This window comes from Nerophis lumbriciformis, linkage group LG19, assembly GCF_033978685.3.
Source record: "Nerophis lumbriciformis linkage group LG19, RoL_Nlum_v2.1, whole genome shotgun sequence".
In the NCBI taxonomy this organism is placed as follows: Eukaryota; Metazoa; Chordata; class Actinopteri; order Syngnathiformes; family Syngnathidae; genus Nerophis; species Nerophis lumbriciformis.
Window position 1 is genome coordinate 1,132,940 of NC_084566.2, and position 26,175 is coordinate 1,159,114.

The 26,175-nt window shown below is 39.6% G+C and overlaps 1 protein-coding gene across 1 annotated transcript; it reads left to right on the forward strand.

The window, feature by feature from the left end:
• Positions 1–12,297: 12,297 nt before the first annotated feature.
• On the forward strand, positions 12,298–25,457 carry LOC133618933 (midnolin-B-like). The gene is made up of 7 exons (XM_061979783.1): positions 12,298–12,960; positions 13,054–13,147; positions 13,221–13,280; positions 19,542–19,928; positions 19,998–20,097; positions 24,752–24,946; positions 25,228–25,457. The coding sequence occupies exons 1-7, from the start codon at positions 12,815–12,817 to the stop codon at positions 25,395–25,397; spliced, it is 1,152 nt and encodes a 383-aa protein (XP_061835767.1). The 5' UTR covers positions 12,298–12,814; the 3' UTR covers positions 25,398–25,457.
• The last annotated feature ends 718 nt before the right edge of the window (positions 25,458–26,175 follow it).

Here is a 26,175-nt window from a genome sequence, read left to right on the forward strand (position 1 = left end):
TTGCATCGTAGAGGTTTAACTTGCACTTACGGATGTAGCGACCAACTGTAGTTACTGACAGTGGTTTTGTGAAGTGTTCCTAAGCCAATGTGGTGATATCCTTTACACACTGATGTCGCTTTTTGATGCAGTATCACCTGAGGTATCAAAGGTCCGTAATATCATCACTTACGTGCAGTGATTTCTCCAGATTCTCTGAATCATTTGATGATATTACGGACCGTAGATGGTGAAATCCCTAAATTCCTTGCAATAGCTGGTTGAGAAATGTTGTTCTTAAACTGTTCAAAAATTTGCTCACGCATTTGTTGACAAAGTGGTGACCCTCGCCCCATCGTTCTTTGTGAATGACTGAGCATTTAATGGAAGCTGCTTTTATACCCAATCATGGCACCCACCTGTTACCAATTAACCTGTTCACCTGTGGGATGCTCCAAATAAGTGTTTGATGAGCATTCCTCAACTTTCTCAGTCTTTTTTGCCACTTGTCACTTTTTTGAGACATGTTGCAGGCATCAAATTCCAAATGAGCTAGTTTTCGCAAAAAAAAAACGTTTCCAGTTCAAACGTTAAGTATCTTGTCTTTGCAGTCTATTCAATTGATTATAAGTTGAAAAGGGTTTGCAAATCATTGTATTCTCTTTTTATTTACCATTTACACAACGTGCCAACTTCACTGGTTTTGGGGTTTGTATATAGTATACATAGTAATATATGATATATAAGTAATGATGGCTTTATTCCCACAATATTTTCACTTTATCCTCATATTATATATATTATATTTATATATATTTATATATATTTATTTATTTTATATATATATTTATATATTATTTATATGTATTTATTCATTTATATATGCACCTTATTGCTTTTTTATCCTGCACTACCATGAGCTTATGTAACGAAATTTCGTTCTTATCTGTGCTGTAAAGTTCAAATTTGAATGACAATAAAAAGGAAGTCTAAGTCTAAGTCTAATATTATCACAACCCATTTTTCCACAAATTGCAACTTTGTTCTTTGTTTTGTTTGTTTCTTTGTTTCTCAAACTATCACAATTTTACTGTAATAAAAATAATGTTTTATTTATTTAATATATTACCTTTATGCTTCTAAAATTACATTCCCCAATAAAACTTTTTTCTTGTAAGGTTACAACATTTTTCTCCCAGTGAAGTAGCGGCAATGTGTGGCCGTGCGATAGTACGTTGTATGTGACTTTCAATCCTGAATGCGCTGGACACTTATTGGCTAGCACTGCTTGACTTTCTTTCTATTTACTTCAGTTTTTTTGCTCAGTGTGCGATATGGGTGTTACTATACTGTTTTTGTTGTATTATTTTGTAATCAATATGTATTGGTGTTATTAATATTATTCCTCCTTTTTTAATTTTCATAGTTTTTAAAAATTATATTAAAATTTTTTATTGTATGTAAATTCTGCACAACCACAGAATTTCTCCATTATGCGGTAAATAAAGTCTATCCTATGCTATTTAACGCTCACAAAAGGGGACTTTTAGTGGGGGTTTTTAAACTTTTGGATCTAGATCATGGCCTGTTTTTGCACTGGAGACCAGCTGCTGGCTCTCTGCGTGTAGAGACCAGAGGAGATGCGGAGGAGCTTGTGTCGAGATGGGCGACCTTCACGGTGCCCTGGCTAAAGGAGCATGTATCGGACACTTTGGTCTCGCAGACTGGACATTGGCCAAAAGCTAGTGGGCAGCCTAGAACGGACTCAGCTCTCTTGGTTGCTTTGTTGGGTCTGTTCCTGTCTCTAGCCATGCTGCTTCTCACCCCTGCAGACGATGGTGTGAAGCACAGTTTATGTGGGTGTTGAAATGGTCTTGTCTATGCATTGTCTATTTTTTGTTTTTCGTTGTGTTTTACTATTATGGCTGTACGTCAAAATGGTGCCGCTTAAATGGCAGCTAGTTGCATCAGCTCCGTTTTTTTTATTGTCTGTCCGTCATGTCCTTTACGTTCTTTAATGTTTCCCTCTTGCTGTCATGTCTGTGTAATCATGTTTTGTTTTAAGTCATGTTTTGTTTAGTTATAGGACTCTTTAGTTTCTGTCTTTTCACTCCCTTGTCTTGTTTCCATGATTACCCCATTAGTTTCACCCGTTCCACGTTTGGACTCATTGTGCACTCTTGATTGTCACCATAGCAACCCATTAGTTTTCACCTGTCACGTCACGCACCTGTTTCACGTCTTGAGTACGTCACGCACCTGTTTTCGTTAATCATGTCTGTAGTATTTAAGTTCAGTGTTTTTCAGTTTGTCTTTCTGACGACCTCCCCACATTTATGCTCGACACATTTCTAACTCCTTTTCATGTCCATCGTTCACGCTGCTCCTTTTTTGTCCATGCCAAGTAAGTTTTCTTTATTCAAGCCATAGTGTGCAAGTTTTGTGTTTATAGTCAAGTTTTGTACATCCGCCCTTGTGCGCACCTTTAGTTTGTTCCTTTTGTTATTGTAAAATTAAATATGTATTCACCTGCAAGTCATATCTGGTCCAAATGTTCATTTGCACCACGGGAGAACAAACCACGCCATAGTCCATGTCTTGACAGATGTCACCAGCAAAAAAGTTCTCCCGCAAGACATTTGGACAATTTTGACGAGGGAACATGGGCGGTCCTGCGCGCGATGGAGGAGGAAACTCTGCGCTACTCCTCCGTGGAGTACAGAGACTCCATTTGGTCCCAGGAATGCGGGGACGCAGCGCAGTGCCGGAAGCGCCGCTCCCGACGAAGGACTTCAGGTAGAACTTCAGCGAGCCAGCAGGACACGCCGCTCCCACAAGCCCCTCCCCCTCCGGGCGGAAGCAAGCAGCAGCCGCCCGGCTTTGCCCGGATGACGTCAAAGACCAGGATTTATTTTTTCCGAATTCTTTTTCTTTTGATTCCCCGCTCCCCAGGACTCAAGCCACACCCAAGACACAAAAAAATTTTTTTTCACCCACTCAATCCCAGATACAAAAAAGACAATTTGGACAATTTAAAGGGGAAGTTTCTGCCCTCCTCCGCCCACCCCTACAGAGAGTTCCAGACCGCAGGGAGCGCTTCTGGTATCCGCCCCTTGAGGGGGGGGCTAGGGCTGGGAATTGTTCAGGTGGGGTGGCTCAGCATCACGATGTCAAGCCACAGCCTCCAGCACGGCCGCCACCACCAGTCTTCCGCCATGCCAAGCCGCAACCCCCAGCTAGGCCACCTCCACCTGCACCAGTAGCAGCACCACGGCTAGCACCACGGCTAGCTGCTCCAAGGCTAGCTCCACGGCTAGCACCTGTAGCCGCTCCACGGCTAGCACCTGTCGCCGCACCAAGGCTAGCACCAGCTCCTCCACGCCAAGACCAAGACCCTCCACGCCAAGACCAAGACCCTCCACGCCAAGACCAAGACCCTCCACGCCAAGTCCAAGACCAAGACCCTCCACGCCAAGTCCAAGACCAAGACCCTCCACGCCAAGACCAAGACCCTCCACGCCAAGTCCAAGACCAAGACCCACCACGCCAAGCTCCGGTACCAGCTCAACGACGCCAAGTGCCGCCAGTCGCAGCTCAACGACGCCAAGTGCCGCCAGTCGCAGCTCAACGACGCCAAGTGCCGCCAGTCACAGCTCAACGACGCCAAGTGCCGCCAGTCGCAGCTCAACGACGCCAAGTGCCGCCAGTCGCAGCTCAACGACGCCAAGTGCCGCCAGTCGCAGCTCAACGACGCCAAGTGCCGCCAGTCGCAGCTCAACGACGCCAAGTGCCGCCAGTCGCAGCTCAACGACGCCAAGTGCCACCAGTCGCAGCTCAACGATGCCAAGTGCCGCGATGCCAAGACCAAGACCCGCCATGCCAAGACCAAGACCCGCCATGCCAAGACCAAGACCCGCCATGCCAAGACCAAGACCCACGCCAAGACCAAGACCCACGCCGAGCTTCGCCGCCTGACTCACCACGCCAAGCCACGTCTGCCACGATGACGACGCGCCTCCCTCCTCGTCGGCCACGGATATGGCCGCTACTTGGTCGCCCGCCACGCCAAGTGCGCCCACCTCCCAGTCGGCCACGAATGTGGCCTTTCCCTGGGCGCCCACCTCGCCTGCTGCAGCGGCGTTCCACTCGCCGCCGCCACCTAACTCTGCCCCAGTGGATACGGGGACACGTGGTCTGGCGACCCACCGCCATGTCCCCCTTCCGCCCTCCCATGACTCTTGTTAATTTTTTTATGGACATCTGGTATCTGTCCTTAAGGGAGGGGCTCTGTCATGTCTGTGTAATCATGTTTTGTTTTAAGTCATGTTTTGTTTAGTTATAGGACTCTTTAGTTTCTGTCTTTTCACTCCCTTGTCTTGTTTCCATGATTACCCCATTAGTTTCACCTGTTCCACGTTTGGACTCATTGTGCACTCTTGATTGTCACCATAGCAACCCATTAGTTTTCACCTGTCACGTCACGCACCTGTTTCACGTCTTGAGTCACGCACCTGTTTTCGTTAATCATGTCTGTAGTATTTAAGTTCAGTGTTTTTCAGTTTGTCTTTCTGACGACCTCCCCACATTTATGCTCGACACATTTCTAACTCCTTTTCATGTCCATCGTTCACGCTGCTCCTTTTTTGTCCATGCCAAGTAAGTTTTCTTTATTCAAGCCATAGTGTGCAAGTTTTGTGTTTATAGTCAAGTTTTGTACTTCCGCCCTTGTGCGCGCTTTCGTTTATTCCTTTTTTTTTTGATAATAATAAATAAATCATGTACCTTCATTCCCGTCTCGCCCGAGCCAACTTTCCGTTGCATCCCGGAAAAGCACACACCCAAGACCAAGTCTTGACACTTGCTTTCATGAGTTGTTTACCTCATTTTTGTTGACCTTTTGTAACTGCACTGCAATCGCATCATTTCCCCTTTAGAATCAAAATCAGCTTTATTGGCCCAAGTGTGTGTAATACACACGCAATCTGACTTTAGACTTGTGGGATAAATAAAGTCTGTCCTACAACAGAGGTGTCCAAACTTTTTGACCCGGGGGCCGCATTGGGCCAAAAAGCCGTAAAGTAACTAATATATATATATATATATATATATATATATATATATATATATATATATATATATATATATATATATATATATACACAGTATATACATACATATATATATGTATATATATATATATATATACAAACCCTGTTTCCATATGAGTTGGGGAATTGTGTTAGATGTAAATATATACAGAATACAATGATTTGCAAATCCTTTTCAACCCATATTCAATTGAATGCACGACAAAGACAAGATATTTGATGTTCAAACTCATAAACTTTTTTTTTTTGCAAATAATTAACTTTGAATTTTATGGCTGCAACACATGCCAAAGTAGTTTTGAAAGGGCATGTTCACCACTGTGTTACATCACCTTTCTTTTAACAACACTCAATAAACGATTGGGAACTGAGGAAACTAATTGTTGAAGCTTTGAAAGTGGAATTCTTTCCTATTCTTGTTTTATGTAGAGCTTTAGTCGTTCAACAGTCCGGGGTCTCCGCTGTCGTATTTTACGCTTCATAATGCGCCACACATTTTCAATGGGAGATAGGTCTGGACTGCAGGCAGAGCCAGGAAAGTACCCGCACTCTTTTTTTACGAAGCCACGCTGTTGTAACACGTGCTGAATGTGGCTTGGCATTGTCTTGCTGAAATAAGCAGGGGCGTCCATGAAAAAGACGGCGCTTAGATGGCAGCATATGTTGTTCCAAAACCTGTACGTACCTTTCAGCATTAATGGTGCCTTCACAGATGTGTAACCCATGCCTTGGGCACTAATGCACCCCCATACCATCACAGATGCTGGCTTTTGAACTTTGTGTCGATAACAGTCTGGATGGTTCGCTTCCCCTTTGGTCCGGATGACACGATGTCAAATATTTCCAAAAACAATTTGAAATGTGGACTCGTCAGACCACAGAACACTTTTCCTCTTTGCATGAGTCCATCTTAGATGATCTCGGGCCCAGAGAAGCCGGCGGCGTTTCTTGATGTTGTTGATAAATGGCTTTCGCTTTGCATAGTAGAGCTTTAACTTGCACTTACAGATGTAGCGACAAACTGTATTTAGTGACAGTGGTTTTCTGAAGTATTCCTGAGCCCATGTGGTGATATCCTTTAGAGATTGATGTCGGTTTTTGATACAGTGCCGTCTGAGGGATCGAAGCTGAATGAAAGTCCAGAAGCAAGAGTACTTGTTGTCCATGACATCAAGGACCTGGACAAATTTTAAAGTTTACACAGCTTCCACAACAACGATGATAATGGACTCTGACAGAAAACAAACACCTAAATTCAACATCAACACTACTATGTTCCAAGGGACGACTAAAAAAGAAGACCTAGATTCAGGATTGCATCCACCCACACTTACAGAGATTATTGAAACATCAAAGATTGTTGAACAAGAAAATATGGAAATAAAAAACTTCTGCAACAAAAATCACAAAAACCAGGATTTGGAAAATGATACAGATACAAATTTTTTCTCCCACATCAGTAATAATTGTTTTTATTATACAGATTAACAATATAATAGCAACATTAAATGTGATAACAAATTGTCAATTATTCATTTTAATAGCAGAAGCTTGTATGCAAATGCAACCTTATTGAAAATAAGATATTCTTCATCTCAGTATGTTAATAATGACTGAATTAATTAATTAATTACATATTACAAAACTGTTGTATACTAATTCATAGATGTTATTTTATTATATAAAAAAGTCAGTAAATGATTCTATATATTTGTAAACGCTTTGAAGTGGGAAAGGGGTAGGATTAAATAAACTTTGCTTCTTCCTACTCCTTTTCGGGCATGATGTAAAATGAAATGATATGAAATTGTGTGATGTATTATGATGTAAGTGTGTTCATGTTCCAAATAAACTAAAGAAAGAAAGAAATTACAACAACATTAAGAACTTTTTGGAACACATCAACGAACCCTAAAAAAGTGATCGCTGTCACAGAAACATGGATTGATGATAAAAAAAGGAAAATATTTTGATCTGGAAGGATATGAACGAAACTACATCAATATTAATGATAATATAGTTGGATATTAAGAGTACGAGAAAGAAAGTTACACTCCTGCCTTGTTTACTTCTGTGACGACCTCCTTAAAGTTTTGTAATCAATTAGAAATATCAAGCAGATAAAATGCACCAAACATGGATAAGTGTGGAGAGTGTTTCGCATTTTTCCCATCATGCATTGTAGTGGCTTTAAATGGCTGTAATTTTTAATTATGTATAGCGATGGAACGTGTTTTTATGATATCCACTAAGTTCAGTGAGCAGGTTGTGTAACATGCGGCCATGTGTCTAAACTTCCTGTGTCGCTCACAGTTTGCGCCACGAGTGGGGGAAAAGTTGTTTGGATTAGGTCATATAAATAAATGCTGTGCCATGCAAATGTCAAAGTACCGTATTTTCCAGACCATAGGGCGCACCGGATTATAAGGCGCATTACCGTCGAGCGGGTCTAGACAGGTCTAATTTCATACAAAAAGGCGCTCTGGATTATAAAATGCATTAAAGGGTCATATTATGATTTTTTTTCTAAATGTAAAACACTTCCTTGTGGTCTACATAACATGTAATGGTGGCTCTTTGGTCAAAATGTTGCATAGATTATGTTTTACAGACCATCTTCAAGCCGCTTTCTGACAGTCGCTTCAGGATGCACCGTTTTGTGGGCGGTCTTATTTACGTGGCTCACCTTCGACAGCATCATCTTTGTTGTAGCGGTGTAGCGTGCAAGGACGGGAGTGGAAGAAGTGTCAAAAGATGGAGTTAACTGTTTTAATGACATTCAGACTTTAATTCAATCAATAACGGAGCAGCATCTTCTCATCCGTGGCTCACTAGTGCAACAACAACGCCGGAAATGTGTCCCGTGAAAAACCGTCCGACCGGAACTCTCTAATAACTAAAGTTCCTTGAGTGAATTATGTAAACTCACTACACCGGTATGTTTTAGTGCTTTCATGGTGAGTTTACTGACAGGTATAAGTAAGAATTTTACACTACTTTATATTAGAAATGGCAACAGCGGTGGATGAATGTCCCATAACAAGAAGATAGAGAAAAAGAATAAGCTTATCGACTACGGGGTCGGCACGGACTACAAAGGCGGACGCGCGCAAATTTTCAGGGTTTATGCAGATCCCAAATACAGATCAGCAGGTACCAGAAGGTAAGAAAAGTTGCTTTTGCACAATATTGCGAAACAAAACGCCAGATGATATGTCTTACCTTATACACACACCATAATAATACTCTTATGTTGAAGCACAGTACAATCCATCAAGCGGTGCGGCTTCATAGCTTACCAAAGTTGTACTAAAACATTTTGATAGATTTTTTAGCGCTGTGTGTAATGTTCTATGTTTTCAATGGAACATATAACATTTTGGTGTTGTTTACTTGAGTCATATTGCAGCCTACACGTATCTCTTATGTGTGACTGCCATCTACTGGTCAAACTTATCATTTAACCATGTGCCAAATAAAATAGCTTCGAGGTCGGTAAGCACAACCCAAATTATTCCGTATATTAGACGCACCGGGATATAAGGCGCATTGTCGAGTTTTGAGAAAATGAAAGGATTTTAAGCGCTCCTTATAGTCCGAAAAATACGGTAAAATTTATGGTCGTGACCTGATTAACTCACATTTCCACAACATGGCAGCAAATTTGGCGTAATCAGATTGTCAAATATTTAGAATAAAGCGGTTGGAACGCCACGGAGCAAATTCCTTCTTAAACTTGTGACGTCTGGCGGACCAAACTAAAAGCCCCGGCGGGCCGCACTTGGCCCCCGGTTTGCGCTTGGACACCCCTGCCGTAAAATAACTGCATTTTTAGAATGTTTTAGGAGACGTATACCCTCTGAAACTGAATGAAGACTCCTTTCATGCGGTGGTGTTGAACGTGCCGAGGTGCAACACATCTGGGGAATAATGCCAAGGAGAGGCCGTGGAGAGGTGGGAGGAATGCGAAGGAGCAGGAGGAACACAGTGTCCGTCTCTGTGTGTGCGTGTTGCGTGATCTCTGACGTCAGAATTGCGTTTGTGCAAGCTCGGTAGAGCAGGACATCCTGTGGAATTGTTCTCTGGCGATGCTGTGAGAATTTGAAGTAGCCCGGCCCTCCTCCATTCTCATAAACGTAATGGAAGCATGTGTGTATAGAGGCGCTCACATGCATCACAGTCCCAAGGGCGCCGATGTACACACTGTGAGAGAACACACAAAGCAAGGTAGCTATTGGACCGAACACAAAGTGACGCACGAGACCGGAAAAAGCGGGGGCGTTGTGGGTGTACCTATTTTTAGACGCCGTGAGGAGACACGTATGAGCCGAGTCCCTCTCCTCTGTGCATCGTACGACAGGTGCAGCCCCAAAGCCCGGCTGCGCACCAAAGGTAGGCCATGAATACTAACGAGGCAGGGATGATGGCTGCGGAATACAAAGGGAGCGCCTGTTCTCACTGTCTGAACACGGGAGTCAGAAATAAAACAGCCACACATGTGCTGGTACAGTGCATCCATGCAACCTGGAATGTTTAAAAATGAACAATAAAATGGTTTTCTTGCTAAATCATCTTGCTATACTGCAGGCCTGGGTAATTATTTTGACTCGGGAGGACACATTTTGAGAAAGAAATGTGTCTGGGGGCTGGTATATCTATTTTTAAGAACACAAATACAAAACCACACAATAATGTCTGATTGAAAGCTTAAAACGTTATGACAGAACGCATTAAAAAACGGAATGGAATTTAAAAAAATTTTTACTGAATGAGACACCCAGAATGTACATGAAAATAAAGAATGTGGGATTCACAATATTAACTATGAACGATAAAACACTGAATTTTGACAACATATGAAAGTCACACCCCCTCTCGATCGACATATTTTACAATCAAGCTAAACGCTAATTACATTACCACAGTAACTAGTATATCATGCAAAAGCGCAGATTCCAACCATTGAAATACTTTGTATAGTTCAAGACTTACGGTCATTTGAAAACATCACTGCACATCATAATGGCAGTTACAGTTTCCATCTTAAAGATCTAAAAAAAATTATTTGGGAATGTCCGGCGGGCCAGATTGAAAAGCACAACGGGCAGCATGCGGCCCCCGGGCCTTAATTTGCCCAGGTCTGTTCTATTGCCTGCCATATATAATGCACTTGTACCGTCTAATACAGGGGTGTCAAACTTGTATTCATTGAGGGCCACTTTGCAGTTTTGGCTGCCCTTAAAGGGCAGCTTGTAACATTAATAAAAGAAACATACATGTATAAGGATTAGCCGCATGATATTGTCACACCATTACCTATGCATTTAATTAATAAATGTATATTTTACCTACACCAGGGGCGTCAAACTAATTTTCATTGAGGGCCACATCGCAGTAATGGCCGCTTTCAGAGGGACGCTTTTTAAAAATTAATTTACATTATGCATGTGGGTAATAACCTGTGATTGATCATTGTAGCTGAGATAGGCTCCAGCGCCCCCCGCGACCCCGAAGGGAATAAGCAGTAGAAAAGGGATGGATGGATTATGCATGTGGGTGTGATTGATCATTATTAATCGAGATGCATATACATTTGATTATTAGATTTTTTTATGTATAACTTGCTTTAAAATCATAAATAAAGGTGTCAAGCAGATATTAAACTAATTGTTTTTATCTCACAAAAATAGTTTTGCAATACAGTATATAATATAATTGGTATGATCAGATAATACTAAAGTAAAATAAGCATTTTTTTCTGTCAAAATTGACAGAACGAATGCATTTAGTAAAAAAAAAAATTAAAATACTTTTAAAAAAGTATTTTATTGAAACACATTTTTTCCAGGCTTTTGCGGGCCACATAAAAAGAAGTGGCGGCCCAGAACTGGCCCCCGGGCCTTGAGTTTGACACCTGTGACCTACACTGTAAGAAAAAAAATATGTGTATTTTACGGTCAAAAAAAATGGCAGAATTTTACTATAAAATTGACAGTAAAATGGTCACAGTCTATTTTACTGTAAAATTCTGGTGATTGAGCTGCCAGTTTTTTTTTTTTTTTTTGCATAAATAATATGGTTGGCTGTTTTTACAGTGTATTACGGTAAATGTAAAAATGGTACCACAGTTTTTTTCTTACGGTAGCTGTTTTAAAAAAAATAAAAAATAAAATATATATATATATATATATATATATATATATATATATATTGTCATGTTTACAGTGTACAATGTGATGGATACCTTGCTTTTAAATCATATGGCTAAGTAGATATTTATGTATGTTTTTACCCCAAAAATGTTTCAATAATATAATATCTGTTGGATTATTAGATAGATAAAGTTTATAATATACTTAATTGCATGCAGTACATGTATTTTTTCTGTCAAAATAGAAGAAGAAAGAAAGATAAAGTACTTCATTGATGCATATTATTTCCAAGCTTTCATGGGCCATTCAAAATTATGTGGCGGGCCAGATCTGGCCCCCGGGTCTTGAGTTTGATACCTGTGGTCTAATAGGATCCAATGCAAATGTTCAGTTTAACATTATGCTTGTTATTGTGGTAGCAAATGAACATGATGCAGTAAGATGTGTGAACCACAATAATAAAGATGCACTTGAATGACTATAAATGCATTGAAGTCATTTAAAATCCTAAAGTGGAGTAAATATAAATAAGTTTTATGTTGATTGTGTTGATTTTGCTAACTGACTAATATGTATTTATTTATTTTATTTCATTTATTTCTTTATTTTTAAATGCTAGATTTGTTGCCAATCGTTTTTATTACAAAAACGTGACTAAAAGGATTGGAGGATTATAATAATAATAATTCTCAACAAATAAGCAGCAACAATTTAAAAATAGAACAAAAAACCATATTATGTAAGAAAAATATACATGGTAAAACTCTACTTAATAAAAACAGATTTGTTTTAAATGTATATCCACTTCTTTTTTTTTAATAAAGCTTTATATAAGCTGTTTTTACCTCATAATTTTGACTTTCCTATTTAATCATTTCGATGTTTTATCTCATAATTATGACTTTCTATCTTACAATGACTTTTAATTGGGGTATTATTTTTTAAGTGGCTATTATCTCATAATTTTGACTTGTTTATTTTATCATTTTGACTTTTTAGCTAGTATTTATGACTTCTCATCTCACGATTTCTACTTTATTATCATACTGTGTGGGGAATTTTTTTTCAGTGGTGTTGGGTTTTATTTATGTCTTAAATCAACGTTTTTTTAGCTCATAATTCGGACTTTTTATCTCGGAATTTTGACTTTATCTCATAATGATAATTTTGTATTCCATATTGATGATTTTTATCAGTTTACTAATTTATTTATTTTTTATAAACCTTTATTTATTTTTACTTGACGAATATTAAGGAAGGCACTAAAGTGGGCGGTGACGTGCAGAAAGCAAGCCGATTCTTGTTGACGATTCGCGTCGACACATTCTGATTGGCTGTTCTTCCGGGTGGGCGGGGCTTACCGTAGACTATCTTCTGTTGGAGTAAAGCTGTTGCGGTCAAATCAAAGCCATTACTTGCTCTGTCACCAGTAACATTCCCTATTTGTTGATTTAAAAAAAAATGTTTTAAACACATTTGAGAGATAGCACGACGATATAGTGTCAAGTTCTACGTGGATTGTGAAGCTGTGAAAAGAAACAAGGGGGCACCGTCTTCACACCGGGCTCCACCGCCATGCGTCTGTTCATCACCTCCACCTCCATCGGCGGCCCGGTGGAGCTCCTCGTCCCCAAAGGAGAGACGCTGGAGGGCTTGAGGACGCGCCTCTCTCGTCAACTTCAAATGCAAACAGACCAAATCGCCCTGTTGCATGAAGACAAGTAAGCCATGCTAGCTTCGCGCTCAAAAAGCAATGCATTGACGTGATGGTGCCCGTCGGGGTTCAATGGAAACGTATTCCTGCGTTACCACAGGCAGCTGACTGCGGGGAGTCTAATGGAGCAAGGTGTAGCAGATGGCAGCAGACTCACCCTACAGGTGCCCGGAGTTGTTGAAACCGATTTATTCGTAAGTAAAACACCAGTGGAGAAAAACGCATCAATAGTTGTTTTTTGTCCAACTCATTATTTTGCATCCACAGTGTTCGCGTGCGAGAGCTGCGAGGATGGTGGAGGTTTTGGAGAGTTTAACAGAATGCCAGGTAAAAGTTACTAAGAAGATTTGAGTAAACAAATACAACATTAATTAATAAGTAACATTATGTACAACTTTTTTTTTTGCTATACAAGCCTGTATCTTATAGTCTTATTAAGTTAAAGTAGCAGTAGAGTGGAAAAACAAGTTGGCTTTATATGCTTCAGGCATGTGATTTTTCCGTCTATAGTTGGAAAACCGTTTTTTTTGGGTCTTTTTTATTTTATTTAACCAACATAAAAAACACAAGATACCGTATTTTCCGCACTATAAGGCGCACCGGATTATTAGCCGCACCTTCTATGAATTACATATTTCATAATTTTGTCCACCAATAAGCCGCCCCGGACTATAAGCCGCGCCTACGCTGCGCTAAAGTGAATGTCAAAAAAACGCTGCGCTAAAGTGAATGTCAAAAAAACAGTCAGATAGTTCAGTCAAACTTTAATAATATATTGAAAACCAGCGTTCTAACAACTCTGTCCCAAAATGTACACAAATGTGCAATCACAAACATAGTAAAATTCAAAATGGTGTAGAGCAATAGTAACATAATGTTGCTCGAACGTTAATGTCACAACACACAAAATAAACATAGCGCTCACCTTCTGAAGTTATTCTTCATTCGTAAATCCTTCGAATTCTTCGTCTTCGGTGTCCGAATTGAAAAGTTGCGCAAGCGTGGTATCCAAAATGGCCGGTTCCGTCTCGTAGAAGTCATCGGGAGTCAGTGTCGCTGTTGTTCTGTGAATCCTGCCTTCCGGAAAGCTCGGACCACAGTTGTGACCGAAATATCTGCCCAGGCATTTACGATCCACTGGCAAATGTTGGCGTATGTCGTCCGAGGCTGTCTGCCCGTCTTAGTGAAGGTGTGTTCGCCTTCGGAGCTGTGTGAAAAAAGCCACCCGGCCTCTTCGTGTAAACTTACCTTAACCACTCGCTCATCTTTTCTTCATCCATCCATCCCTTCGAGTTAGCTTTTATGATGACGCCGGCTGGAAAGGTCTCTTTTGGCAAGGTCTTCCTTTTGAATATCACCATGGGAGGAAGTTTCTGGCCATTAGCATGGCAAGCTAGAACCACAGTGAAGGACGACTTCTCATTCCCTGTGGTGCGAATATTCACCGTACGTGCTCCCGTTCCACAGTGCGGTTCAGTTGCTGTGAAATACGGTAGTAATCCGTGTGCGGATGGAGAGATTGCGTCTTTTTATGAACCGGATCGCTTAGTAGGAGCCATTTTGTGGTCTTTACAGATGTAAACAGGAAATGAAACGTACGGTGATATCCGCGCGTTTTTTCTTCTTCTTCCGGGGGCGGGTAGAAGAAGAAGCGCTTCCTGTTCTATGGGGGCGGGTGCTTTCCTTGGCGGTTGCTTGCGTAGAAGAAGAAGCGCTTCCTGTTCTACCGGGAAAAAAGATGGCGGCTGTTTACCGAAGTTGCGAGATCGAAACTTTATGAAAATGAATCGTAATAAAGCGCACCGGGTTATAAGGCGCACTGTCAGCTTTTGAGAAAAATTGTGGTTTTTAGGTGCGCCTTATAGTGCGGAAAATACGGTACACTTACAGTTAGTGCAACAACCCAAAAAGCCTCCCTCCACCCCCATTCTCACTCATTCACACTCAAGGGTTATTTCTAGAGATGTCCGATAATGGCTTTTTTGCCGATATTGTCCAACTCTTAATTATCGATTCCGATATCAACCGATACCAATATATACAGTCGTGGAATTAACACATTATTATGCCTAATTTTGTTGTGATGTCCCGCTGGATGCATTAAACAATGTAACAAGGTTTTCCAAAATAAATTAACTCAAGTTATGGAAAAAAATGCCAACATGGCACTGCCATATTTATTATTGAAGTCACAAAGTGCATTATTTTTTTGAACATGCCTCAAAACAGCAGCTTGGAATTTGGGACATGCTCTCATGTATGAGGAGATTGAGGTGGGCGGGGTTGAGGTGGGGGGTAGCGGGGGGTGTATATTGTAGCGTCCCGGAAGAGTTAGTGCTGCAAGGGGTTCTGGGTATTTGTTCTGTTGTGTTTATGTTGTGTTACGGTGCGGATGTTCTCCCGAAATGTGTTTGTCATTCTTGTTTGGTGTGGGTTCACAGTGTGGCGCATATTTGTAACTGTGTTAAAGTTGTTTATACGGCCACCCTCAGTGTGACCTGTTTGGCTGTTGACCAAATATGCTTTGCATTCACTTGTGTGTGTGAAAAGCCGTAGATATGAGACTGCGCCGGCACGCAAAGGCAGTGCCTTTAATGTTTATTGCCGCTCTGTACTTCTCCCTATGTCCGTGTACACAGCAGCGTTTTAAAAAGTCATACATTTTACTTTTTGAAACCGATACCAATAATTTTGAAACCGATACCGATAAATTCCGATATTACATTTTTTTAAAGCATTTATCGGCCGATAATATCGGAAGTCTGATATTATCGGACATCCCTAGTTATTTCGTTCTGTTATTAATATTCTGGTTCCTTCAGTATAGATCAATGCAGTCTGCAATGGATACAGTCCGTGAAGCCCACAGGATTGTGTTTGCTGCTGTTCCACTAATAGTACTAACCTTTTAACAGTTAATTGTACTCCTTTTCATTAATTACAAGTTTCTATGTAAATGTTTTTATTTTATTTTAGTTTCTTTTTTTGTTCAAGAAAATGTTTTGTTTTTTTTTTAAAAAGGACATTACCGTCACCAGACCAGGTTGTCAATGAAATTAGATTGTTTAAAGGGTTCTTAAAACCAGGTCCAGTCCAGATTATGTTCAGGTCGGGCTCAGCAACATACACCTTCATTTATGTACACTCAAATTAGGTAACATAACAACAGATTTCATATAATCTATAAACAAAATTACATTTTCAAAATAAGCATTTGAGAACTTCCCATCTGTTTTTTTGTTTTTTGGCATCATTATCGGTTTCAACCATATAACTTTCTAAAGTAGAAAAATGCTGAATAAATGTTTTTAAAAAAGTAATAGTAAGTGAATATCTATTTTTGGCCTTATAAATAAACCTTTTACCAAGTACTATAATTACATTGACTAAATCATGACTGTCAATGAACTCTCCTGAAAGTAACAGAAACCACACCAAACTTCATAAACAAACCAATCCTTAAACACATGTTTTCAACTTCCACCAAAAACAAAGACACAATATGACAATACCAAAACCAAATCCGTCTTCTTTTTTTTATCGCTGTAAAAATATAAAAAAAATATTTTCAGTTTTTCTTAGTTTTTTTCCGACCTACAATGTATGTTAAAATCTTGATCCGTCTATTTGCCATACCTGCCAACAACTACGGTTTTCCTGTAATGAGTAAGTTTTTTGATAATCCAGTAATTAAAAATGATTAACTTAAAAATGGAAGCTACATCGCGAGGCAACTCCACGGGCAGGGGACAACATATACGGGAAACATCAATGACGATTGGATGGTTTATGTGTAAGAAAATCAATGATTGCTTAGTTGGTTTACTATGATGAGTCACGATTGGTTGAGATTAAGGCAAAACATTACGGACAGGCCAATCAGAGGCAAGATAGGGCGGGTCATCGAACCAGGAAGAGAAATCACAACAGACATCCCAAATGACGACGAGGAGTTGGAGAAGAAAAGAGGGAATGTTCAAGCGGGCGATTTATATATTAAAAAAACTAGTTGAAGATGGCAGAGGGATTCTCTTCCTTAGAGTTTTCTTTTAGCGATGTAGACGACGTCCAGGAAACCCACAATGCGTCTACTTGGCCACATTTGGACAAATGTATGCGCCTGGATAAAACAATGCCCAACACCTTCATTTGAGTTGTTTAAGCCCAAATCAAAACTTCTCTCACACATGATTGTGGCAGACATGTAATGACTTTTGCTACAGTATAACCTGATTGATTAAAACTTTTATTAGTAGATTGCACAGTGCAGTACATATTCCGTACAATTGACCACTAAATGGTAACATCCGAATAAGTTTTTTAACTTGTTTAAGTCGGGGTCCACTTAAATTGATTCATGATACAGATGTATACTATTATCACAATACAGTCATCACACAAGATAAACATAAGAGTATATACATTGAATTATTTACATTATTTACAATCCATTATTTACAATAAACTGCAGTATCCCCCGGCTAATTTTCAGTCTTTTTCATTAAGTTCAAATCACATGCCTTATGCTTATTTGTGCTTCATTGTATCCATTAAACCATATCCGGTTGTGTTTACATTCTGCAAAGTATGTCAAAACACGGTTTCAAAATGCCACAAATCAAGTCCACCATTTTGAATATTCCGCTCCAAATACCTTTGGTTATTTATCGAAGATTGACATCACAGTAGTAACTCTTCTGCGCTCTGACCATGTTATCAGATCAGTCACACTGGAAATACGCAACAACTGGCAACACAATCCTTCTCATACACAATCCTCTACAAGAACACGTTTTTCTTTTTTTTTATGCATTCAAAATCGTAAATAAATGGCCAAGAATTGGTTTAACAGATCGAGGGTCCTCTGTAGTGCTCATTATACTCTCTAAAAACGTCCACAAACTGCCAACAATACTCGTGACCTGAAAATTAATCAAATATGAGTGATATTGTTATTATAAGTGCGAACACAGACAGACTATTTTAGCGGCGCACTGATAGCAGTGAGCTAATGCTATCTTACGCTGCTATTGTTGACACACTGAGCTGGCGGCTCCTTCTGCTTCGTCTCAAACGTGCTAAAAGTAAATTCTAGATTATAATTCATGCATCTTTTACCTGGTAGTAGACAAATGTGGCCATGGTCGGACAGTCTGGTCGACTTTGACATCCGCCGAGATGGCGAAATAGACTCCACAAGACGCTAACTGTAGGAACTTTTTTTAACCCCTCATGAGGATTTCAATTGAATCTTTATCTAAACGGTACTATGTGAGCGTTCCGTCGGTCGGTATCCCAGCGAGAATGGAAATATAACACTAAGTGTTTGTGTTATTCTGGTTTGTTATTGTTAGTTTGTACATATGGTTAGCCCCTAGCAATGCTGCGGATGCTATAGTGTCACAATAAAACTGCATCTATCATTCGGCTTTTAAAACATTTTGCTCATCCTCTTTGTGTTCGGGCTCAAAAATATAAGATCCTGGATCATAATTTTTCCCAAAGTAATCGTTGTTGGCTCCCACAAAGTCTGCTTGATTAGCATTGTTGTTGTGAGGGAAGGGACCTTTGGTTTCTAGCGCGACATCACACGATCACGTGACTGGCTTCATCGTTATCTCTCAAAATGGCTCGGGAATCTCCGTGAGATTGATACTATTTTGGTTATATCTATTTATTCGCAAACTTTGGAAGTATTTTAGTGTCATAAATCAGATACATATGATAATAGCTTCAATATAGAAGCAAACTTGTTTTCCACTCTACTGGTACTTTAAGTTTATTGTGGTTGTGTAGTGTATGTTACAATTAGATGTCAACAAACTCCTCAGTCATATCAGTTTTATTCAGATCTAATATACAGTACAGGCCAAAAGTTTGGACACACCTTCTCATTTAATGCGTTTTTTTTATTTTCATGACTATTTACATTGTAGATTGTCACTAAAGGTATCAAAACAATGAATGAACACATGTGGAGTTATGTACTTAACAAAAAAAGGTGAATTAAATGAAAACATGTTTTATATTCTAGTTTCTTCAAAACAGTCACATTGCTCTGATTACTTTTTTGCATTCTCTCGATGAGCTTCAAGAGGTAGTCATCTGAAATGGTTTTCACTTCACAGGTGTGCTTGAAGCTCATCGAGAGAATGCCAAGAGTGTGCAAAGCAGTAATCAGAGCAAAGGGTGGCTATTTTGAAGAAAGTAGAATTCAAAACATGTTTTCAGTTATTTCTCCTTTTTTTGTTGAGCCACATGTGTTCATTCATAGTTTTGATGCCTTCAGTGACAATCTGCAATGGTCATGAAAATAAAGAAAACGCATTGAATGAGGAGAAGGTGTGTCCAAACTTTTGGCCTGTACTGTAGATTGTATGTTTGGCAGCAATTTGACATTAAAGTTGCATTTAACCTGTTTTAGGGCTTATAATAATTTAATCAGATCCGCTTTTGTGTAGGATTTTGCTACATTTGGTGTTTTGTCCAGAATCAGTAGCTCGGTATTAAGTGTTAAATAACCTTATTGTTTTTTAGTAATAAATCAATGATTAGTATGTCTAACTTTTAACCGTTTCCTTCACACAGATTACTGACTTCCTTTCCGGCCGTTCACCTCTGACCCTTAAACTGGCAATGGGTGCCAATGCAATGTTTTTGCAGCTGCAGCTGTCCGCTCAAGACGTGGCTAAACTGCAGCTGAATGAGCCCTCAGAAGCTCCAAACAGACCTGAGACCTGCTCCCGCACTGACACAAGTAGCACTTGTCCAGCTGCATACTGCATGCAGAGTCAACCCCAGACTGTTGTCTCTGCTGTAACGTGCAATCGCCGACCATCTTCCCATCATCCTCTTCCACACACCATCGTACCAACGCCTCCCACGTGTCCTCTACCAGCGAGCACACCCGTCTCTTTTACTAACCCCTCCAGTGCTGCTCCTCAGAGTCCTTTACCCGCGTCCACCTTCACTGAGGTCAGCCTTGTTGGATCGTTGACATTGTGATCGGGATTTTTAAAGCATTTTGTGTTTGATGTTTTACAGAGCGCTCACTCCTCCTCTGGTCAACCCGTCAAGCAAGCAGGCGCAGTCATAGAAAGTTTTGTTGGTCACTCTCAAGGAGTTTTTTCCGGAACTTTCTCTGGTAAGTCTCTCAATTGTATGGAAGCCTGTTTCCGCCACTGAAAAAAACCACCCCCTTGGTATGAGATAAGAAGTCACACATAATTTTGACTTTGTATATCATAATTTTATTTTTTTATCTCATAATTATGATGTCATATCATAATTTTGACTCTCTCGTCCTAACTTGCTATGTTTTTTTTTTTACAGTGGCAGGAACAGGCTTCCATATATTAAGTTAAAGTACCAATGATTGTCACACACACACTAGGTGTGGCGAAATTATTCTCTGCATTTGACCCATCACCCTTGATCACCCCCTGGGAGGTGAGGGGAGCAGTGGGCAACAGCGGTGGCCGCGCCCGGGAATCATTTTTGGTGTGGCTTTCTTATCTCATCATTTTGATTTCTTTATTTCATATTTTCGACTTTTAGCTCATCATTTCGGCTTTCTTATAATTTACTTTTTATCTCGTAATTTTCACTTTCTAATTTAATAATGATCACTTTTTAGTTCATGATTTCGTCCTGATTTTTGCTTTTTTTATCTCATAATTTTGACTTATATCGTGATTTTTACTTTTTACCTCATAATTTTGACTTTCTTATTTCATAATTTCGACGTTTTGTCTCATATGTATGACTTTCTATCTTATAATGACCTATAATTGGGGTATTATTTTTTAAGTGGCGGAAACGGACTCCTATATGATTATGACTACCGTATTATCTCATAATTTTGACTTTTTTATTTCATAGTTTTGACTTTTTAGTTCCTAATTTCTACTTTACTATCTCATAATTATGACTTTTTATCCCATACTGTGGGGGGAATTTTTTTCAGTGTTTTTTTGTCTGATAATTTTGGCTTTATTTATGTCTTAAATTGACTTTTTTTTTTTAAATCTCATAATTCATACTTTTTTTCTCAAAATTTTGACCTACTTATTTTATAATTATGACTTTTTATTTCATCAATCTAATGATTTTTATTTTTTTATCTCATAATTTTTACTTTTTACCTAATTGGACTTTTTATGTCATGATTTTTACTTTTTACCTCATAATTTTGACTTTCATATTTCATCATTTCAATGTTTTATCTCATAATTATGACTTTCTAATTGGAGTATAATTTTTTTAGTGGTGGAAACTGACTTCTATATGATTATGACTTTATTATCTCATAATTTCGACTTTTTTATTTCATAATTTCATCTATCCAATGATTTTAATTTTTTTTATCTCATAATTTTGACTTTTTACCTAGTTGGACTTATAATGTCATAATTTTTACTTTTTACCTTTACAATTTTGACTTTCTTGATTCATAATTTCAACGTTTTATCTCATAATTATGACTTTCTGTTTTACAATGACTTATAATTGGGGTATAATTTTTTCAGTGGTGGAAACTGACTTCTATATGATTTACTTTTTTATCTCAGAATTTCGACTTTTTTATTTCAAAATTTTGCCTTTTTAGCTTGTAATTATGACTTTTTATCCCACACTGTGTGGGAAGTTTTTTTCGGTGGCTTTTTGTCTGATAATTTTGGGGTTATTTGTCTTAAATCGACTTTTATCTCATAATTCAGACTTTTTATCTCGGAATTTTGACTTTATCGTGTAATTTTGACTTTTTATCTCATAATGATTACTTTTTATCTCATAATGATTACTTTTTATTCCATAATGATGACTTTTATTTCATAATTGACTAATTATTCCATCATTTCGACTTTTTATCTCATAATGACTAACCATCCATCCATCCATTTTCTACAACCATGTTTTCTTTTTTCTGTGACAGAAACAGGCTTCCATACAATTTTGTGCTGTTAATGAATACCACTCGTCTTATAGCAATTGAGGCAAAATGAAGTCCATGTATTTTCCGCACCATAAGGCGCCCTGGGTTATAAGCCGCGCCTTCAATGAACGGCATATTTCAAAACTTTGTCCACCTATAAGCCGCCCCGTGTTGTAAGCCGCATCTAACTGCGCTAAAGGAATGTAAAAAAAACAGTCAAATAGGTCAGTCAAACTTTAATAATATATTAAAACCAGCGTAATGTGGGCGCGCATGGAATCGTATATCAACATGGACGGAGCTGCGTGAAAAAAGCCACCCGGCCTCTTCGCGTAAACTTAAACTTACCTTAACCACTCGCTCATCTTTTCTTCATCCATCCCTTCGAGTTAGCTTTTATGATGACGCCGGCTGGAAAGGTCTCTTTTGGCAAGGTCTTCCTTTTGAATATCACCATGGGTGGAAGTTTCTGGCCACTAGAACCACAGTGAAGGATGACTTCTCATTCCCTGTGGTGCGAATATTCACCGTACGTGCTCCCGTTGTATCCACAGTGCGGTTCACAGGAATATCAAAAGTCAGTGGAACCTCGTCCATGTTGATAATGTTCTCTGGCCGGATCTTTTTTTCAGCTATCTTGTTTTTACAATATGCACGGAAAGTAGACAGCTTTTCTTGAAAGTCTTTAGGCAGTTGCTGTGAAATAGTAATCCGTGTGCGGATGGAGAGATTGCGTCTTTTCATGAACCGGATCCCTGTCGCTTAGTAGGAGCCATTTTGTGGTCTTTACAGATGTAAACACACAAAGGAAATGAAACGTATGGTAATATCCGCGCGCTTTTTCTTCTTCTACGCGGGCGGGTGGTTGCTTACAGTAGAAGAAGAAGCGCTTCCTGTTCTATGGGGGCGGGTGCTTACCTTGGCGGTTGCTTGCGTAGAAGAAGAAGCACTTCCTCTTCTACGGGGAAAAAAGATGGCGGCTGTTTACTGTAGTTGCGAGACCTAAACTTTATGAAAATGAATCTTAATATTAATCCATATATAAAGCGCACCGGGTTAAAAGCCGCACTGTCAGCTTTTGAGTAAATTTGTGGTTTTTAGGTGCGGCTAATAGTGCGGAAAATACGGTACTTGGCTGCAACCAGCAAAGGCAATGTTGTTTCAGTCTCCACTAGTTAAATTATAATGGGAAATTAGCCATGGACTAGCAACATTATTCTGACAAATACAGCAATTGGCATGAAAAACAGGAGTCCAGAACAATTATAAAGAGTCAATTTAAAGTAATAGTTGAGTAATTAAGTGGTTCCTCTAGGTTTATAGGTTTGAGGGGTACAGCACATGCACGTATGTGTCGCTGGCTGTAGTGCAACTGCTCCTCCACAATTAGCCGGGTTTATTTTCTATTAATTGTTTTGCCCAAAAAAACAACAAGCGGCGGTCCAAAATGGAAATGCTCCGCAAACAGGGAAGCATTTCTCCCAACTTTTTGTATGCTAGGCACTATCGCTAGTCATGACTTCCGCTAGGTAAGGCTGCGGTTGTTCTGCACGCTTCCAGACCTCATCGCGTTTGTGCCCTGTATGTCTGAAGCTGCACTCCTCCGGCACATACTTCAAAGACTTTAAAGATTATTTTTGTGACCGCTTGTATTTAATTGCTGAGTAAAGGCACGATGCAATAAACACTTCCTGCCTTTAATTTTCATTGCGCTACTGTTGCGTGCGACCAGTCTTTTCCTCAGGAAAAAAAACACTTATTGTCCCAAGTTATTTTGTATGACATATACAGTATGTTGAGTAAAAAGGACCCCAGAGACAGAATGATATCATATTAAGGTTTTTTATTTAAGCTTTAGGAGACCAGCCCTTACAATGCGACAATAGCTTAAGCAAGAAGAGGTCTAAATCCAAACAAAGAGAGTCAGCTTATGTAGAGCGAAAACAGCCCCTCTCGCCCAGAAAGGAGCGCTGCTGCTTCTTCAAAACAGATAACCTACTCAGTGGCCTAGTGGTTAGAGTGTCCGCCCTGAGATCGGTAGGTTGTGGGTTCAAACCCCGGCCGAGTCATACCAAAGACTATAAAAATGGGACCCATTACCTCCCTGCTTGGCACTCAGTATCAAGGGTTGGAATTGGGGGTTAAATCACCAAAAATGATTCCCAGGCGCGGCCACCGCTGCTGCCCACTGCTCCCCTCACCTCCCAGGGGGTGATCAAGGGTGATGGGTCAAATGCAGAGAATAATTTCGCCACACCTAGTGTGTGTGTGACAATCATTGGTACTTTAACTTTAACTTTAACTTTATAAGGAACTGGCCAAAACAGCTCAGTGGGCCGACAATCAGGAGCCCTTAAGACAAGACAAAGAGTTTACTAGCGGACATAAGATAAAAGCAAGGAGGTCACGAGAATATACACTAATTCTCACACTACTTAACATCTATTTGCGGCACTTGCAGCAACAGACTCATATAAACTGTGCTGTAGCAAGCCACTAATGTCCAGAACCACTGGTCCAACTAAATAAAAAAAATCAACCCACCCCCACCTGTCCATCAGTGGGGATGAACTGTGTCAAAGTTGTTTCATCTAAAAGTGCAGTTGCTGGTTATATTACTTCAAAAATACATATGTGATACATTTTTGAAGATTTTAGAGTTTAGTCGTATTTTCACTGTCCACCTTCCTTTTTGGGGGAGGTCAGTTTTAATATGTTTTCGGGTAAAATTGTGCCGTCCAAAATGGTGCGTGCTTGCTACATCCACCACTGTTCCAAGCAAATGTTGTGCAACACATGTAAAGAATACACTTCCACCAATAACCAAGTAGTGACATCAACTCAATACCTCTCGTCCAAACAGGTTTGCTGGCGCCGTGCAGCCGAAGCGGCTTGAGCCATCCTCGACGAGGAATTGCCATTATTATGCAAATTCTTGACGACCTATTTAGAGCTGCTTCACGATACCAGACGGCCCAGGAAAATCCCTTTTGTCATGCTTCTGACCCCCTGCTGCACGACCACAAAGACAAGGCCAAACACCTCGCTGAAACTACAGGTGAGCGCAGTCTTATTTTCTGAACTGCCATCATAATATAGTGGGGGTGTCCAAACTACAGTGCGGCCCGCCCAAGTCTTCACCTCTGTCATGTTGGTGTGTAACATTTACAATGAATCTGTCGTGTGTGTGTGTGTGTGTGTGTGTGCCCACCCATGTGTATGATGTGAGCTCTTTGCAGTACACAGTATAAAATGTGGCCCTTGGTCTCTGACTGGTTGGCCACCCCTACACTACAGCATTGCAGTACTATTTATTGTTACTGCTTTTTTTGCCCATAGATGAGGAGACTCACAGGTTCCTTGCAACGTCAGAAGAGAATCAGACAATGCACTGCAAGCTAAAGCGCTTGCAGTTTTTAATGGACCAGCAGCGACATCACAAGCGAACTCGAAGGAGCTCAAAGTTGTCACAAACATCTCACCCGTATCGTCATCGCCATCATCGTTAATGTTCTACAAGGAAAGCCAATTGTGTGTTCGTCCAACTGTTTATTATAAAATAAAAACAACTGACCATGTTTGGGTTTTCATTGATTGATGATAACGCTATGTTTTCTTCACTTATCAGATGAAAAGTGCTCATTTTGATCAGTTCTCTGTTTGGTACACCATTTTCCAGCAGAGGGCACTAAAAGAGCCCTCGACAAACAACTAAAACATGTATTGTTCATTAATTAGGAGATTCCAGCAGAGTGTACACAAGTTAAAGTCAAATGCGATCTAAAAATGAATGCAGATACTTTCCACATTTAATTCAAATTCAAAGAAGATTCACCACTTGATTTTAGTGAATAATACAACTACCTTTTTATATCCACTAACGTTCTGCTTCAGTCAGCTCAGTGCAAAATAAAATGCATCGAAGGGACCCCAATTTGAAATAATATGCCAAAGTCTTTGTTCTGAGAGAAATATAACCTTAGAGGAAACTCTAATTGAAAACATTTGTATGCACGTACAACACTCAAAACCTTTAGCATTTCTGTATATGGGATTAAGCAAATAAACAAAGCACTAATATGTTTCAGTTTAAGAGACTGTTCAAACTAAAAGTGATCACAAAGTACACAGAACAGTAATTATGAATATCTTGAACCCTTTTTTCTTTTTAGATAAATATTATGTTTGTATTTAAATTAGTATTTGTTTACTTACTATATTATTTATTTATTTATTCGCTGTTCTGTTACAGAGAACAAGGAAATGGGATAAAATTGCTATGGTATG

Coding starts and splice junctions, on each gene's coding strand:
- LOC133618933 (XM_061979783.1), top strand. CDS start 12,815: ATGCGTCTGTTCATCACCTCCACCTCCATCGGCGGCCCGGTGGAGCTC. Junction 12,961..13,053: donor GCCCTGTTGCATGAAGACAA/GTAAGCCATGCT, acceptor GCGTTACCACAG/GCAGCTGACTGCGGGGAGTC. Junction 24,947..25,227: donor ACACCTCGCTGAAACTACAG/GTGAGCGCAGTC, acceptor TTTTGCCCATAG/ATGAGGAGACTCACAGGTTC.